The 16,899-nt window shown below is 48.3% G+C and overlaps 1 protein-coding gene across 1 annotated transcript; it reads left to right on the forward strand.

Annotated features, from left to right (window-relative positions):
* Positions 1-371: 371 nt before the first annotated feature.
* Positions 372-6,458, forward strand: LOC138364672 (uncharacterized). Its single transcript, XM_069324646.1, has 2 exons — positions 372-416; positions 3,897-6,458. Exons 1-2 carry the CDS (start codon positions 372-374, stop codon positions 6,456-6,458), a joined length of 2,607 nt encoding a protein of 868 aa, XP_069180747.1.
* The last annotated feature ends 10,441 nt before the right edge of the window (positions 6,459-16,899 follow it).

The following is a 16,899-nucleotide window of genomic DNA, read 5'->3' on the forward strand; positions in this document are numbered from 1 at the left end:
GATGATTTCGGGGCTTTTGGAAATTTTGGGCTTTTTGGAAAAGGTGATGGAAATTTTGACAGGAAACGACAAGAACAGTAGACAATGAAGGGAAACTACCTCCCTGCAACTACTGGAGAAAAAGATACGCGGACATAATACCAAACCTAACTCCAAAGGCTCATATAAATTACATAACGGCAGGAGCATTCTCTAAAAGACAAAAGTTAAAACAATTTTCAGGATCCTGAATAAGGAGGCATTTAGATTACTTACACCGACTAATGACCCAGTAAGCTGCCCCATCGTGGAACTCCCCATCTTAAAAAAGCACAAGGAAACTCGAAAAGGTTTAGAAGTTTGCAACGAAGTTTGTTCCAGAATTGTGAGGCATGGGATATGAAGAGAGACTGAAAGAATTAAACCTGACGACGCAAGTAAGAGGAGAGAGAGAGAGAGAGAGAGAGAGAGAGAGAGAGAGAGAGAGAGAGAGAGAGAGAGAGAGAGAGAGAGAGAGAGAGAGAGAGAGAGAGAGAGAGAGACAGAGAGACAGAGAGACAGAGAGACAGAGAGACAGAGAGACAGAGAGGAGAGAGACAGAGAGAGGGGGGGAGGTTTGGGGGAAACATGACAGACGAATAAACGATTTAAGGGGATTGAAAGAGTGGAAAAAAACAGAAAATGTTTACAATGGAACCAATAGAACAAGAGGGCATAGATGAAAGCTTGAGACTCAGATGAGTCATAAAGATGTTAGAAAGTTTTCATTTACCGTACGAGTTGCCGGGAAATTGAATGAACTAAAAGAACGGGTTGATAAAGCAAACTCCTTTCACAATTTTTAAAGCAAATGTAATATGGAAATAGATCAGGAATCTTTACATTAAACAATCGACGGCTAGAAAGGTGGGGCCCAAGAGCGAAAGCTCAATCCTGAAAGCACAAACAGAGGAGTACACACTTACATTTATTTATTAATTGGTGTATACATACTGAGTGGTAGAGTGATGCCGTCAAGCACAATTAAGGAATATAGTAGTCAGAAGCCATTAGCGTCTCCTGGACAGTTTCAGACCTCAAAAGTGGAAATATTCGGCGAGGTAGTAAAGTTGAGCAGGTGACATCGTCACCCAGGTGAACGCACTCCCGCGCTGACCACAAGTACGGTGAGGAGGTGGCGGGGTCTGGTGGGGGGATGGGGGGAGAGAGATAGAGGGAGGGGGGGAAGTGGCAAGAAACAACGGAAGGAGAGAATTTCTCCCTCAAGGCGTGTAACGGGTGGGGGGGGGGGACATACAGGGGTGGTGGAGGAGGAGGGGAGAGAGAACATAGCTGAACCTGTACATCCTTCTTCAGTCGTAGCGGTGACTTGGGCTCTATTTATTACACGTTTGACGAGGTTGGTGACGGTGTGAGGGTGACTGCAGCACTGACAACACCCGCTCTAGAGGCCACGACGACCTTGCAGCGTGTCCACGCTCACAAGGTGTTAATAAATGCAAAGAAAGTCGCCATGATTGAAGAAAGATAACTTCTCGTTAGTGGACACTTTAATGCTTAGTAAATCCTGGTCCACTTGTGGCCTTGTTAACCATAGAAAAGTCACTTAACAGGTAACATAGGTCTGGTTAGATCAGGTCAGGTTAGTTAAGATGATTTCGGGGCTTTAGTGTCCCCGCGGCCCGGTCCTCGACCAGGCCTCCACCCCCAGGAAGCAGCCCGTGATAGCTGACTAACACCGAGGTACCTATTTTACTGCTAGGTAATAGGGGCATAGGGTGAAAGAAACTCTGCCCATTGCTTCTCACCGGCCCCCTGGATCGAACCCGGGACCACAGGATAACGAGTCCAGCGTGCTGTCCGCTCGGCCGACCGGCTCCCAGTAGTTAGGTATTTGTTTATAATGGAGAGTATTTGTAGCTGCAACCGGTCCTCAGGCTGTGTTCATGGCATGCCCCGGCCGACCCAAAGACGCATTCAGCAGTTTTACAGCCCGTTCTCATGAACAAAGGCCAAGTGCCTATTAATCCAGTCGCCAAACTATGCTAGATTCACGAAGCAGTTACGCAAGCACTTGCACATTTTTTTTTCAATTTTTAGCGGCTTGGTTTACAATTATTAAACAGTTAATGAGCTCCGAAGCACCAGGAGGCTGTTTATAACAATAACAACAGTTGATTGGCAAGTTTTCATGCTTGTAAACTGTTTAATAAATGTAACCAAAGCCGTCAAAGATTGAGGAAAGATGTACACGTTCGTAAGTACTTGCGTAACTGCTTCGTGAATCTAGCCCCTTTTCTCATATGTAAATTAATATTATTATTATACATTAGGGTTCTATGTATAATTAGGCGTGGGTTGGGTTTGGTGCTTAGGTTTTGTTGGCAATTATTTGTATTTGTAGTACGTGGGTGAAGTATTTGCACAGTTGCAATTCGAGCAGAGGTCGTCCAACCCGTCCTCGACTCGAGTCCATTCCATCCAGCGGTCGACCCCACAGACGCAGTCATAAGTTTTAACATGCTGTTATTTATTTATTTATTTATTTATTTATTTATTTATTTATTTATTTATTTATATACTAGAAGGTACATTAGGTTTGTGAGAATACATAGCATAGTATTTACAATCTTGTAAAGCCACTAGTACGCGCAGCGTTTCGGGCAGGTCCTTAATCTAACAGATAATTTTAAGTAGGTAAATTCTAGCAGAATTAATAAAATGATAACAGATACATTGAAGAAAAAAATGAGATAAAAGAGATTAGTAAGTATATTAAAGCACTGATTGATAGCTCTGATAGCCAGTCAGAGCTCTGATAGCTCTGATAGCCAGTCAGAGCTCTGATAGCTCTGACTGTTTGTTCTCCAATATAAATTAATATTATAATTTATTAGCATATTGCGCATATATAGGCATAGGTTAGGTTAGGTGTTTAGGTTCTGTTGGCGATTATTTGTAGTACGTGGGTGAAGCATTTACAGCGTTGTGGTTCGAACACAAGTCGTCAGTGAAGCACTTGTTCCGGAAGTGTTCGGAGGTCTCATGTGAAGACACACATGTCTTCATTTACTGTCTTATATTCGTAGGACAGTTTTCAAATTAATTTTACCTATAATCATCCTAAGTCTATCTTAATTTGTATTTGAGAATGTCACTGTGTATTTGTTTGTTGAAAAATGTTACCGGATGCCCCTTTGGGAATAACACGTTCTTAAGATATTGGCCAAGTGTTCGTCAGTCAAGCATCCGGATTCATTGTTTATGAATGAGACACACTTTACATGTTGCTGGAACCCGTTCTCAGATTATGCCCGTCCAAGAGGCACCCGTCTCCCTCCCGTCCTGAGGGCATGCCCGTCCAAGCTGCGCCTGTCCCCAACCAATCCTTACTCTATTCTAAGTTGTGGCCGTCCCTAACCGACACGTCACAACAAAGGGTCGACACGTCACAACAACGGGTCGACACGTCACAACAATGGGTCGACACGTCACAACAACGGGTCGACACGTCACAACAACGGGTCGACACGTCACAATAACGGGTCGACACGTCACAACAACGGGTCGACACGTCACAACAACGGGTCGACACGTCACAACAACGGGTCGACACCTCACAACAACGGGTCGACACCTCACAACAACGGGTCGACACGTCACAACAACGGGTTGACACGTCACAACAACGGGTCGACGCGTCACAACAACGGGTCGACACTTCACAACAACTGGTCGACACGTCACAACAACGGGTCGGCACGTCACAACAACGGGTCGACACGTCACAACAACGAGTCGACACCTCACAACAACGGGTCGACACGTCACAACAACGGGTCGACACCTCACAACAACGGGCCGACACGTCACAACAACGGGTCGACACTTCTCAACAACGGGTCGACGCGTCACAGCAACGGGTCGACACCTCACAACAACGGGTCGACACCTCACAACAACGGGTCAACACGTCACAACAACGGGTCGACACGTCACAACAACGGGTCGACACCTCACAACAACGGGTCGACACGTCACAACAACGGGTCGACACGTCACAACAACGGGTCGACACCTCACAACAACAGGTCGACACGTCACAACAACGGGTCGACACTTCACAACAACGGGTCGACACTTCACAACAACGGGTCGACGCGTCACAACAACGGGTCGACACCTCACAACAACGGGTCGACACGTCACAACAACGGGTCGACACGTCACAACAACGGGTCGACACGTCACAACAACGGGTCGACACCTCACAACAACAGGTCGACACGTCACAACAACAGGTCGACACGTCACAACAACGGGTCGACACGTCACAACAACAGGTCGACACGTCACAACAACGGGTCGACACGTCACAACAACGGGTCGACACCTCACAACAACGGGTCGACACGTCACAACAACGGGTCGACACGTCACAACAACGGGTTGACACGTCACAACAACGGGTCGACGCGTCACAACAACGGGTCGACACTTCACAACAACTGGTCGACACGTCACAACAACGAGTCGACACCTCACAACAACGGGTCGACACGTCACAACAACGGGTCGACACGTCACAACAACGAGTCGACACGTCACAACAACGGGTCGACACCTCACAACAACGGGCCGACACGTCACAACAACGGGTCGACACTTCTCAACAACGGGTCGACGCGTCACAGCAACGGGTCGACACCTCACAACAACGGGTCGACACCTCACAACAACGGGTCGACACTTCACAACAACGGGTCGACGCGTCACAACAACGGGTCGACACGTCACAACAACGGGTCGACACCTCACAACAACGGGTCGACACGTCACAACAACGGGTCGACACGTCACAACAACGGGTCGACACGTCACAACAACGGGTCGACACCTCACAACAACAGGTCGACACGTCACAACAACAGGTCGACACGTCACAACAACGGGTCGACACGTCACAACAACGGGTCGACACTTCACAACAACGGGTCGACACGTCACAACAACGGGTCGACTCCTCACAACAACGGATCGACACGTCACAACAACGGGTCGACACGTCACAACAACGGGTCGACACTTCACAACAACGGGTCGACGCGTCACAACAACGGGTCGACACGTCACAACAACGGGTCGACACTTCACAACAACGGGTCGACACGTCACAACAACGGGTCGACTCCTCACAACAACGGGTCGACACGTCACAACAACGGGTCGACACCTCACAACAACGGGTCGACACCTCACAACAACGGGTCGACACCTCACAACAACAGGTCGACACGTCACAACAACGGGTCGACACCTCACAACAACGGGTCGACGCGTCACAACAACGGGTCGACACCTCACAACAACAGGTCGACGCGTCACAACAACGGGTCGACACGTCACAACAACGGGTCGACACGTCACAACAACGGGTCGACACCTCACAACAACAGGTCGACGCGTCACAACAACGGGTCGACACGTCACAACAACGGGTCGACACGTCACAACAACGGGTCGACACGTCACAACAACGGGTCGACACCTCACAACAACAGGTCGACACGTCACAACAACAGGTCGACACGTCACAACAACAGGTCGACACGTCACAACAACGGGTCGACACGTCACAACAACGGGTCGACACGTCACAACAACGGGTCGACACGTCACAACAACGGGTCGACACGTCACAACAACGGGTCGACACGTCACAACAACGGGTCGACACCTCACAACAACGGGTCGACACGTCACAACAACGGGTCGACACGTCACAACAACGGGTCGACACGTCACAACAACAGGTCGACACGTCACAACAACGGGTCGACACCTCACAACAACGGGTCGACGCGTCACAACAACGGGTCGACACGTCACAACAACGGGTCGACACGTCACAACAACGGGTCGACACGTCACAACAACGGGTCGACACGTCACAACAACGGGTCGACACGTCACAACAACGGGTCGACACGTCACAACAACGGGTCGACACGTCACAACAACGGGTCGACACGTCACAACAACGGGTCGACACCTCACAACAACGGGTCGACACGTCACAACAACGGGTCGACACCTCACAACAACGGGTCGACACGTCACAACAACGGGTCGACACGTCACAACAACGGGTCGACGCGTCACAACAACGGGTCGACGCGTCACAACAACGGGTCGACACGTCACAACAACGGGTCGACACGTCACAACAACAGGTCGACGCGTCACAACAACGGGTCGACACGTCACAACAACGGGTCGACACGTCACAACAACGGGTCGACGCGTCACAACAACAGGTCGACGCGTCACAACAACGGGTCGACACGTCACAACAACGGGTCGACGCTTCCTTTCATCGTTATTATGAAATTCCTTGTCACGGCTCGGCTGAGAGCAATAAGGGCCCATCACCCCGCCCAGGGAGGGGCTCCAGGAGATATTCAGAAGAAAGACGGTGACGCCCCAACCGCTTCCAGCTCCACTTACGCTGACAACAATAACGACAGTAATTCAATTAATAATGACTGTCTGACGGCCGGCTCTCTGGTGCGTCTGGTAACACCAGGAGCCCTCAGAACCTGTCCGGGGCGTCCGGTAACACCAGGGGCCCTCAGAACCTCTCTGGTGCGTCTGGTAACACCAGGAGCCCTCAGAACCTCTCTGGTGCGTCTGGTAACACCAGGGGCCCTCAGAACCTCTCTGGTGCGTCTGGTAACACCAGGGGCCCTCAGAACCTCTCCGGTGCGTCTGGTAACACCAGGGACCCTCAGAACCTCTCTGGTGCGTCTGGTAACACCAGGGACCCTCAGAACCTCTCTGGTGCGTCTGGTAACACCAGGAGCCCTCAAAACCTCTCTGGTGCGTCTGGTAACACCAGGAGCCCTCAGAACCTCTCTGGTGCGTCTGGTAACACCAGGGACCCTCAGAACCTCTCTGGTGCGTCTGGTAACACCAGGGACCCTCAGAACCTCTCTGGTGCGTCTGGTAACACCAGGAGCCCTCAGAACCTGTCCGGGGCGTCTGGTAACACCAGGAGCCCTCAGAACCTGTCCGGGGCGTCTGGTAACACCAGGGGCCCTCAGAACCTCTCTGGTGCGTCTGGTAACACCAGGAGCCCTCAGAACCTCTGGTGCGTCTGGTAACACCAGGGACCCTCAGAACCTCTCTGGTGCGTCTGGTAACACCAGGAGCCCTCAGAACCTCTCTGGTGCGTCTGGTAACACCAGGGACCCTCAGAACCTCTCTGGTGCGTCTGGTAACACCAGGGACCCTCAGAACCTCTCTGGTGCGTCTGGTAACACCAGGGGCCCTCAGAACCTCTCTGGTGCGTCTGGTAACACCAGGGGCCCTCAGAACCTCTGGTGCGTCTGGTAACACCAGGAGCCCTCAACCTCTCCGGTGCGTCTGGTAACACCAGGAGCCCTCAGAACCTCTCCGGTGCGTCTGGTAACACCAGGGGCCCTCAGAACCTCTCTGGTGCGTCTGGTAACACCAGGAGCCCTCAGAACCTCTGGTGCGTCTGGTAACACCAGGAGCCCTCAGAACCTCTGGTGCGTCTGGTAACACCAGGGACCCTCAGAACCTCTCTGGTGCGTCTGGTAACACCAGGAGCCCTCAGAACCTCTGGTGCGTCTGGTAACACCAGGGGCCCTCAGAACCTCTCTGGTGCGTCTGGTAACACCAGGAGCCCTCAGAACCTCTGGTGCGTCTGGTAACACCAGGGACCCTCAGAACCTCTCTGGTGCGTCTGGTAACACCAGGAGCCCTCAGAACCTCTGGTGCGTCTGGTAACACCAGGGACCCTCAGAACTTCTCTGGTGCGTCTGTTAACACCAGGGACCCTCAGAACTTCTCTGGTGCGTCTTGTAACATCAGGGGCCCTCAGAACTTCTCTGGTGCGTCTGGTAACACCAGGGGCCCTCAGAACCTCTCCGGTGCGTCTGGTAACACCAGGGACCCTCAGAACTTCTCTGGTGCGTCTGGTAACACCAGGGGCCCTCAGAACTTCGCTGGTGCGTCTGGTAACACCAGGGGCCCTCAGAACCTCTCTGGTGCGTCTGGTAACACCAGGGGCCCTCAGAACTTCGCTGGTGCGTCTGGTAACACCAGGGGCCCTCAGAACTTCTCTGGTGCGTCTGGTAACACCAGGGACCCTCAGAACTTCTCTGGTGCGTCTGGTAACACCAGGGGGCCCTCAGAACTTCTCTGGTGCGTCTGGTAACACCAGGGGCCCTCAGAACTTCTCTGGTGCGTCTGGTAACACCAGGGGCCCTCAGAACTTCGCTGGTGCGTCTGGTAACACCAGGGGCCCTCAGAACTTCTCTGGTGCGTCTGGTAACACCAGGGGCCCTCAGAACTTCTCTGGTGCGTCTGGTAACACCAGGGGCCCTCAGAACTTCTCTGGTGCGTCTGGTAACACCAGGGGGCCCTCAGAACTTCGCTGGTGCGTCTGGTAACACCAGGGGCCCCTCAGAACCTCTCCGGTGCGTCTGGTAACACCAGGGACCCTCAGAACCTCTCCGGTGCGTCTGGTAACACCAGGGACCCTCAGAACCTCTCCGGTGCGTCTGGTAACACCAGGGATCCTCAGAACCTCTCTGGTGCGTCTGGTAACACCAGGAGCCCTCAGAACCCCTCTGGTGCGTCTGGTAACACCAGGAGCCCTCAGAACCTCTATGATGCATCCCGCATAATTTGGATTTTGAAATATTGAAATAGGGCAACAATATAGATGTTGAAAGAAGCCGCCTGGGAAGAGTTGCCCAAAAGTTGGAAGATGACAAAATACTGATATCCAAGAAAGTGGAGAGAGAGACAGAGACAGAGAGAGAGAGAGAGAGAGAAGGCACGTAGCTACAGACCAGTGTCCCTTATAGGCATATCTTGTAAAGCACTACCTGGAACAGTAGACTACTAGAATGGATAAAGCAATGGTTAAAACAAAGAAAGCAAAGAGTTATCCTAAGCGGAAACGAGTGTCTGGAGAAATGTGGTGAGTAGAGTACCTGAGTTAAGGGGATAGTTAGTTAGGGGGATAAGGGGAAGTACCCCAAGGATCCTTCTTGGCGCCAACCCTTTATGTCATATACTGTACATCAAGGACACGCATAACAATATTATAAGCCACATCTTCAGATTTGCAGGTGAAGTTTTATTGTAGAGTCAAAACTGAAAACGATAATGAGGTCTTACAAAGAGATCGACATGAACTCAAATGGTCGGAAGACAGACAAGTCCTCTTCAGTAACATATTGAAAATGCACGACCTTGCATGTTGAGTATAACAATACTCATCACAAGTATCAAATCAACAACACTGCAGATGATTGATGAAGAAAAGGACCTAGGAACAAATCCACAAGGGCCGTGATGAGGATTCGAGCCTGCCTCCGAGAGCATCCCAGACGCTGCCTTAATCGACTGAGCTACGACATGGTCAAAAGGAGTTGAAACCGAAGTTCTACTGAACTTACTGGATCCTGCAGCGTCTGAGACACAAACCAGGGTTTTACCATGTCGTAGCTCAGTCGATTAAGGCAGCGTCTGGGATGCTCTCGGACGCAGGTTCGAATCCTCGTCACGGCCCTTGTGGATTTGTTCATTTGATGCATCACGCAATCGTGATTTCTGTGTGTTAGGACCTAGGACTTAAGATCCACTAGTTACTGGAAGTTGAACAAAAAGGTGAGAGCTGCAAACAACAAAAATGTCAAACTATAGGAATAGTCAAACGAATCTCTGACTTCAAAAGGACTTATCGACTTCGGAGAAAGTTCAACACAGCAACAAAAATCATCCAGGAACTAAGTCGACTCTCATACCAGGAAAGGTTGAGGCTCACGGGACTAACAGCAATATGACAAAAAGTGCTGGGAAGACGGGACACCACGAGCGTGTAGCTGTCATCCTGTAACTACACTTAGGTAACTACACTTAGGTAATTACTACAAACCAGACATGACAAGGCTGAGCTCATCCACATCTTTAAAATACTGAACATATTAAGAGGATTTTAATCCAGACTATTTCTTTGAAAGGTCAAATGTAACACACAAAAGAGGCAATAGCCTCAAGCTCAACAAGTCACAATAGAGGGCAGAAAAGAAGAGATACTGTTTCACCCACAGGGTTATAAACCCATGGAACCGCCTACCCGTTGAAGCCGTAGGTAGCAAGGCATTACTACAGTTCAAAATTCAGTTGGAAAAAATCCCTGGTAAAAATGTGGTGACCGTTGACAAACCGCCGACTTCATAGCCCCCGTCGAGGCCACTAGAGAGATGGTAAGCCTCAGGTAAAAAAATAAAAAAAAAATCAAGAATTTAATAAATTGTTTAGTATTGCTTAAAACGAAAGTAACCATTTTCTATAACAAGAGCTGGAAGCAGACATTCTCAGCTATAACTTATGTAAACAAATATTAAAAGCTTAAAGCAGGTACAGCTATTTCCTTACCGTGAATTTATAACATTATGAATATAAACAGATGAGCGATGTTTTGTTGAACACAAGAATTGTTTGACCTTCCAATTAAGATAGTTGTTTATGAAAGGAAGTTCCGTAGCAACTTATCTTGGTGTACTCACCTATTTGTACTGGCGGGGGTTGAGCTCTGACTCTTTGGTCCTGCCTCTCAGCTGTCAATCAACAGGTGTACAGGTTCCTGAGCCTACTGAGCTCTATCATATCTACACTTGAAACTGTGTATGGAGTCAGCCTCCACCACATCACTTCCTAATGCATTCCATTTGTCATCCACTCTGACACTAAAAAAGTTCTGACTGTTTCAGTAATCGTACATTTTTTATTTATTTATATACAAAAAGGTACATTATGTTTGTGAGGGTACATAGCACTGTGTTTACATCTCTAACATGGTTCACAGCCTCTCCTAGAATGGCTATGACCTGCATATTTACAGAACTGAATTAAAATCAAAACTAACTTGCGCGCAAGTTAAACAAGGACTTGAAGGGAGGGGGTCCTAAGGGAAGGACTTGTAGGGAGGGGTCCCATAGAAGGACTTGAAGGAAGGGGTCCCATAAAAGGACTCGGTTGTTCCAGGGAAGAGTAAACAGGGATATGAACCTGAAAGTCTACCTAAAAATTGATTTTAAGGTGGAGCGGCAGTTAAGAGAGTGCTGAAGGAAGATAGATACAACGATGAGATAACTGTAGGTATAGACAGCATAAATGGCTGTTTCAATAGATAAGGGTAGATAAAATAAATATAAGAAGAGGTTTGAAGTAGATAAAGGTAGAAGTAGACAGGTGGTGGTGGTGAGTAACGGGACCTGGTTACTTCCGTTACTCGCCACACGCACACTTGTGCATGCACACGCAATTTCAGTGGAAAGAAATAATTTTCAGTGGAGTCGTAGGAATCGTCTCAGTGGAAGGAAGAAATGGTTGTGGGTGTAATGTACACTATCAAGACAACCTCAAGATAACCTCAAGATAACCTTCCCCAGAGAATCATAGAAGACCCCCAAACAAGAATACGAGAATACAAACAGATTTTGTATAAATATCATACAGAAAGTGAGGCTGAGTTATCCTTTTGATTGAGCAGAAAGCTACTAGTAATTGGAGATTTCAATCGTGGACAAATTGACTGGGAATCAATGGACCAAGGGGGGAGGGGAGGAACATGATGAGCAAAAGTGGTAGAAGTTGCAGAAAGAAACTTCCTAATATGAACAAATCCACAAGGGCCGTGACGAGGATTCGAACCTACGTCCGAGAGCATCCCAAACGCTGCCTAAATCGACTGAAACACATTCCTAATATGTTTGTTAGTGAGGAAACGCATAGACGAGGGAGGGACCAACCAGCAAGATTGAACGGAAAGTGAAATAGACATTGAGAACATTGAGCATGAAATGCCACATTGGAGGGGGGGGGGAGGCAGTTGTGGCCATTGAGTACTAATCTTTTGAGTACGTAGTTGTTATGAAGGCTGTGCCAAGAGGAAGAGGAGAGGGGAGTAGGAAACTAACGTTCCATAATGGTGAGTACGAGAAGGTTAGAGAATTGTTAAGAGAATACTCTGGGAACAAAACAAAAGAGAGACAACAACACAAGTCATAATGTATTTTATAACTAGCCAATGCAAAGAAGCTGAAAGAAGAACAAAAGAACTTAGAGGCTGAAAAAAAGAACGAGGTTCGAATCCTCGTCACGGCCCTTGTGGATTCGTTCATAAGCTGAAAGAAGACTTATGTCACCCTTAAGAGATAAAAGAGCCAACATCAATACATTCCCATGTTTATAGACCATTAAGATGTCTATTTAGACGTTTTAGATGTAAAAATTGTGACACTAGATCTCCACATATGTCAGTTGCTTAATTTAGAACCTGTACTTGAGGTCGATCTCGAACCCATTGATGATGTGACGACTTTTATTGAGTTTTGTAACTAGCTCATCAAGATTGTAACTTGCTTAGCTAAATGAATTGTGGGGTTCAGTCCCTGAGCCCATTATGTGCCTCTGTAACCCCTTCCACTACCCCCCACAAGATGGGTATGGGGTGCATAATAAATGAAATAAACTAACTTAAAGGTAAAAATGGGAAGGAAAAAGAGCTGGGAAAGAATAATTATCACGGCTAATTACCCAACCTGTCCTCTTACAAAGAACGTCGCATTTCCATCGTATGCGTTACATACGGCCAAAAATTGTCGTACAAGAAAATAGAAGCGGCTGGCGAAAGTGACGTACTGTCCCGTTTTCTGTTTCATGTCCTCAGGTAGGTTAGGAGAGGACACTTTAAATGTACCGTTTTCTTGACGTTGGGAGACCTTAGGAGGACGGACTGATTTACCTTAATAGTTTAAGTAGGTGAAGCAGTGAGGCAGTAGTCAGTGTTGGGAGTGGCTGAACCCAGGCTTGTGTGTTCCTGACACCTGGCCAAGCGGAGTGTGAGGGACCTGGGACCAGATTCACGAAGCAGTTACGCAAGCACTTACGAACCTGTCCATCTTTTCTCAACCTTTGGCGGCTTTGTTTACAATTATTAAACAGTTAATGAGCTCCGAAGCACCAGTAGGCTGTTTATAACATTAACAACAGTTGATTGGGAAATGTTCATGCTTGTAAACTGTTTAATAAATGTAACAAAAGCCGTCAAATATTGAACAAAGATGTACACGTTCGTAAGTGCTTGAGTAACTGCTTCGTGAATCTGGCCCCAGGAGGGTAGAAATAGCCTAATCTACTCTATCCCTTTGAGATGTGTTGTATTGTCTCCATTAACGTACTTGTACTTGTGTGAGTGAGCGAGTGGTATTATTACCGTGGTGGTGGAGAGAGAGAGCCTATATATAGGCTTTGTCACAGACCCTTCCTAGGCCCACTACTCACCTTCCCAAGACCGCAGCTCACAACAGTTGCATAACTCCCGGGGACCTGTTAAACTGCTCGGTGAATAGAGGCATCAGGTCAAAGGAAACGTGGCGAACCGTTGTTGTCCTGCCCGGGCATTGAATCCGGGAGCCTGGAATGTGTTCCTCGAACCCACGCCCCTTGTTCTTGAGATCTTGAGATGATTTCGAGGCTTAGGGTCCCCGCGGCCCGGTTCTCGACCAGGCCTACTTTTTGTTACACCCCCCCCCCCCCAGGAAGCAGCTGTCTAACTCCCAGGTACCTATTTACTGCTAGGTGAACAAACGCATCAGGGTGAAAGAAACTCTGCTCGTTTGTTTCCATCTGGGTGAGTGGGGAAGCCTGCGTTCACAAAGTATTAACGCAAACACTTGCTTACGCAACCTGTACGTCTTTCAATAAAATGGCGGCTTTGTTTACATTAGTATACATTCTAGGAGGCCTGGTCGAGGACCGGGCCTCGGGGGACGCTAAGCCCCGAAATCATCGCAAGGTAACCATGGTTATTATTGTTATAAACAACCTCGTAGTTCTACGGAGCTCATAAAGTGTTTAATACATGTAAACAAAGCCGCCATAATTGTGGAACGATGTACAGGTTTGGTGAGTGGATAGGTAAATGTTTGACGACTCGCGGCCCGCCAGCAAGTGGGGAGGATAGTTCACACAACTATGCTCGTATTGGTACAGAACACACACACACGCAGCATCCAAGTGGGTAGTTTTTCCTATCCTGCCAGGGAGCACCACCCACAGGGTATAGGGAGCCGGGTATGTGGGGCAGCGTACATGTGTACTTCCTCCACCACTGACCGCTTATCACGGCAGTTTTATGTGTATCTTTGCCCTTCCGGTTACCTATGCAGGCGATGAGTCACAATAACGTGGCTGAAGTATGTTTACCAGACCACACACTAGAAGGTGAAGGGACGACGACGTTTCGGTCCGTCTTGGACCATTCTCAAGTCGATTGGGACATTCCTGGACCATTCACAATCGACTTGAGAATGGTCCAGGACGGACCGAAAGGTCGTCGTCCCTTCACCTTCTAGTGTGTGGTCTGGTCAACATCCCGGGTTACCTAATTATATGTGGAGCGTGAAATAATTGAGGGAGAGTGGGCATAGGCATCCTGCAGGTCATCCTGGCCACGCCTAGTGTTATATCTTGAAACGATTCGTGGGTATGAAGGGATTACTGCGTATATGACCTCTAGCCGGGCGGTTACAGCTCCAGAATATATTGTCAATCTTGGACGTGGAATGACAATAGCTAGTCAGTAGCTCATGTTACTACTTTGCATTTGCTTTGTGTGGCAGCGCCATCTATATTCCGGCCAGAGCACTCAGGGGCACTCAGCTGCTTCTTTGTCATCTCTTGTTCTTAGAGATATCTAAGAACATCTCTTGTTCTTACATATCATTCACTTGACAGCTGCTTGTCTCCATACATATCACCAGTCGTCTATCATCTATACTACATCTCTATATGCCTCATATTAACATCTAATTACACCAACTGAGTTTTCATTGATAAGCAGCCTAATTACATGCGTTTATCCATATCAAAAACATGTGCTTTATGCAAGTATTTAAATATTTATGTTGTAGCCTCTCAGGTTGTGTTGTGACACGCGAGTCTAGGCTACAGCCCACGCGGAGGTGCACCCCCTCCCTACACACACACACACACACACACACACACACACACACACACACACACACACACACACACACACACACACACACACACACACACACACACACACACACTTTGGTCCGAGGCGGGACCAAAGAGCCAAAGCTCAACCCCCGCAAGCACAAATAGGTGAGTACACACACAGAGCCGGGTTTTGTTGACACTCGCTGTTACTCTGGTTGAGCTTACGACGAGGAGTGACGAACTGCGCATTGCAACCTTGAAGCAAGTCGAAGACTCTGAGGACATGTAATGCAACCACGAGGTAATTGTGAGTGGGAAAAGCAAATGAGGACTGGAAGAAATGACAGGAGGACCTTGACAAACACCCCCCCCCCAGGGAGTGAACAAACAGATGGTTGCTGGAATTCAATTTCAACTAATGTAAGGTAGTGAAGATGGGGGGGGGGGGGAAGGAGATAGGAGACTAAGGAGGCAGCTACACTATAAAGGAAAGCAAGTACAGGAATCGAAAAGAGAGAGAGAGTTGAGAGTGAATATACTTCCGAAGAGTCGTCCCTTCACCTTCTAGTGTGTGGTCTGGTCAACATTATACTTCCAGCACTAAAACTAGAGGCTCTCATAAACAAGCGTATGGGAACGCTGGCAGACATTAGAACGTCGTCCCTTCACCTTCTAGTGTGTGGTCTGGTCAACTTACTTTAGCCACGTTACTGTGACTCCTCGTCTGCATTAGAACAACGTTTAGAAGTCTAAATCTTTCGAGTTAATCTATACAACGTTTGTTAAAGTACACGTAAGTACAAGTACACGTGTTTGTAATATCTAAGATGGTCAATCGTGTAAGATCACGAGGCGTGGACTGAGGGCTGGAAGAGTAGGGCTCTGGGGGCTTTTGAGTTAAGAGATCTACGGGCAGGGTAGTGGACAAGAGAGAGACATCTACCCTGTCCCGTGTTACCAAACCAATACTGGAATGTGCAGCACCGACCTGAAATCCGCACCTTGTCAAACATAAAACCAAAATTGGACTAAAGAAACAAAGAGGTTTGCAACAATATTGGTGCCAGAGTTAAGAGGGTTAAGCTACGAGGAGAGGCTAATGGAACTAGATCTCCTAACCTTATAGGACAGGAAGGAAGTAAACAAGCGATATGATCACGGCATTCAAGATATTGATGGGAATAGACAAGGTGGACAAAGACAGCCGTTTTAAATTGTGAGAAAGTAGGAGGAGAACATCAGTGAAAGCTGGAAACACAAATGAGTCAAAGTAATGTAAATAGGAAATCCTCGTACCCTGTACAGGAAGTTAACGAGTGAAATGCACCGAGTGAAGAAGTTATAAAAGCCACCTCCACCCACAATTTATTGGCCAGATTCAAGACTAAATTCGAACGTCAGAATAATTAGATGATATAGCAAAAGATTTAACAACAAGGGGTAGTGGGCGATGCAGCAACAGCTGGCGCTCACTTTCCCATACACACCGATAGGTATGTACTGTGAGGGGGAGGGGTAGAGCAGGGTGCGGTGGTGGGGAGTAGGGGAGGTGGATGGAGAGTAAGGGAGGTGGATGGGGAGGAAGAGAGGGTGGTGGGGAGTGAGTGAAGAAGTGGGGGAGAGGGGAGATACGGTGGGCGGGCCGAGCTAGTGCTGTAGGTCACCCAAGAACTAACTGTTGATCATGGCTGCGACTTTGTGGGTCATGTAATATGTGTGTGTGTGTGTGTGTGTGTACTCACCTATTTGTACTTCCGGGGGTTAGGCTTTGGCTCTTTGGTCCCGCCTCTCAACTGTCAATCAACAGGTGTACAGGTTCCTGAGCCTACTGGGCTCTATCATATCTACACT

The sequence above is a fragment of the Procambarus clarkii genome, chromosome 14, assembly GCF_040958095.1.
Source record: "Procambarus clarkii isolate CNS0578487 chromosome 14, FALCON_Pclarkii_2.0, whole genome shotgun sequence".
Classification (NCBI taxonomy): Eukaryota; Metazoa; Arthropoda; class Malacostraca; order Decapoda; family Cambaridae; genus Procambarus; species Procambarus clarkii.

Excerpts from the sequence above, each read along its gene's own strand:
- LOC138364672 (XM_069324646.1), top strand. The coding sequence starts at position 372 with ATGGGATATGAAGAGAGACTGAAAGAATTAAACCTGACGACGCAA. Across the intron at positions 417-3,896 it reads AATTAAACCTGACGACGCAA|CAACGGGTCGACACCTCACA; the intron begins GTAAGAGGAGAG and ends GACGCGTCACAG.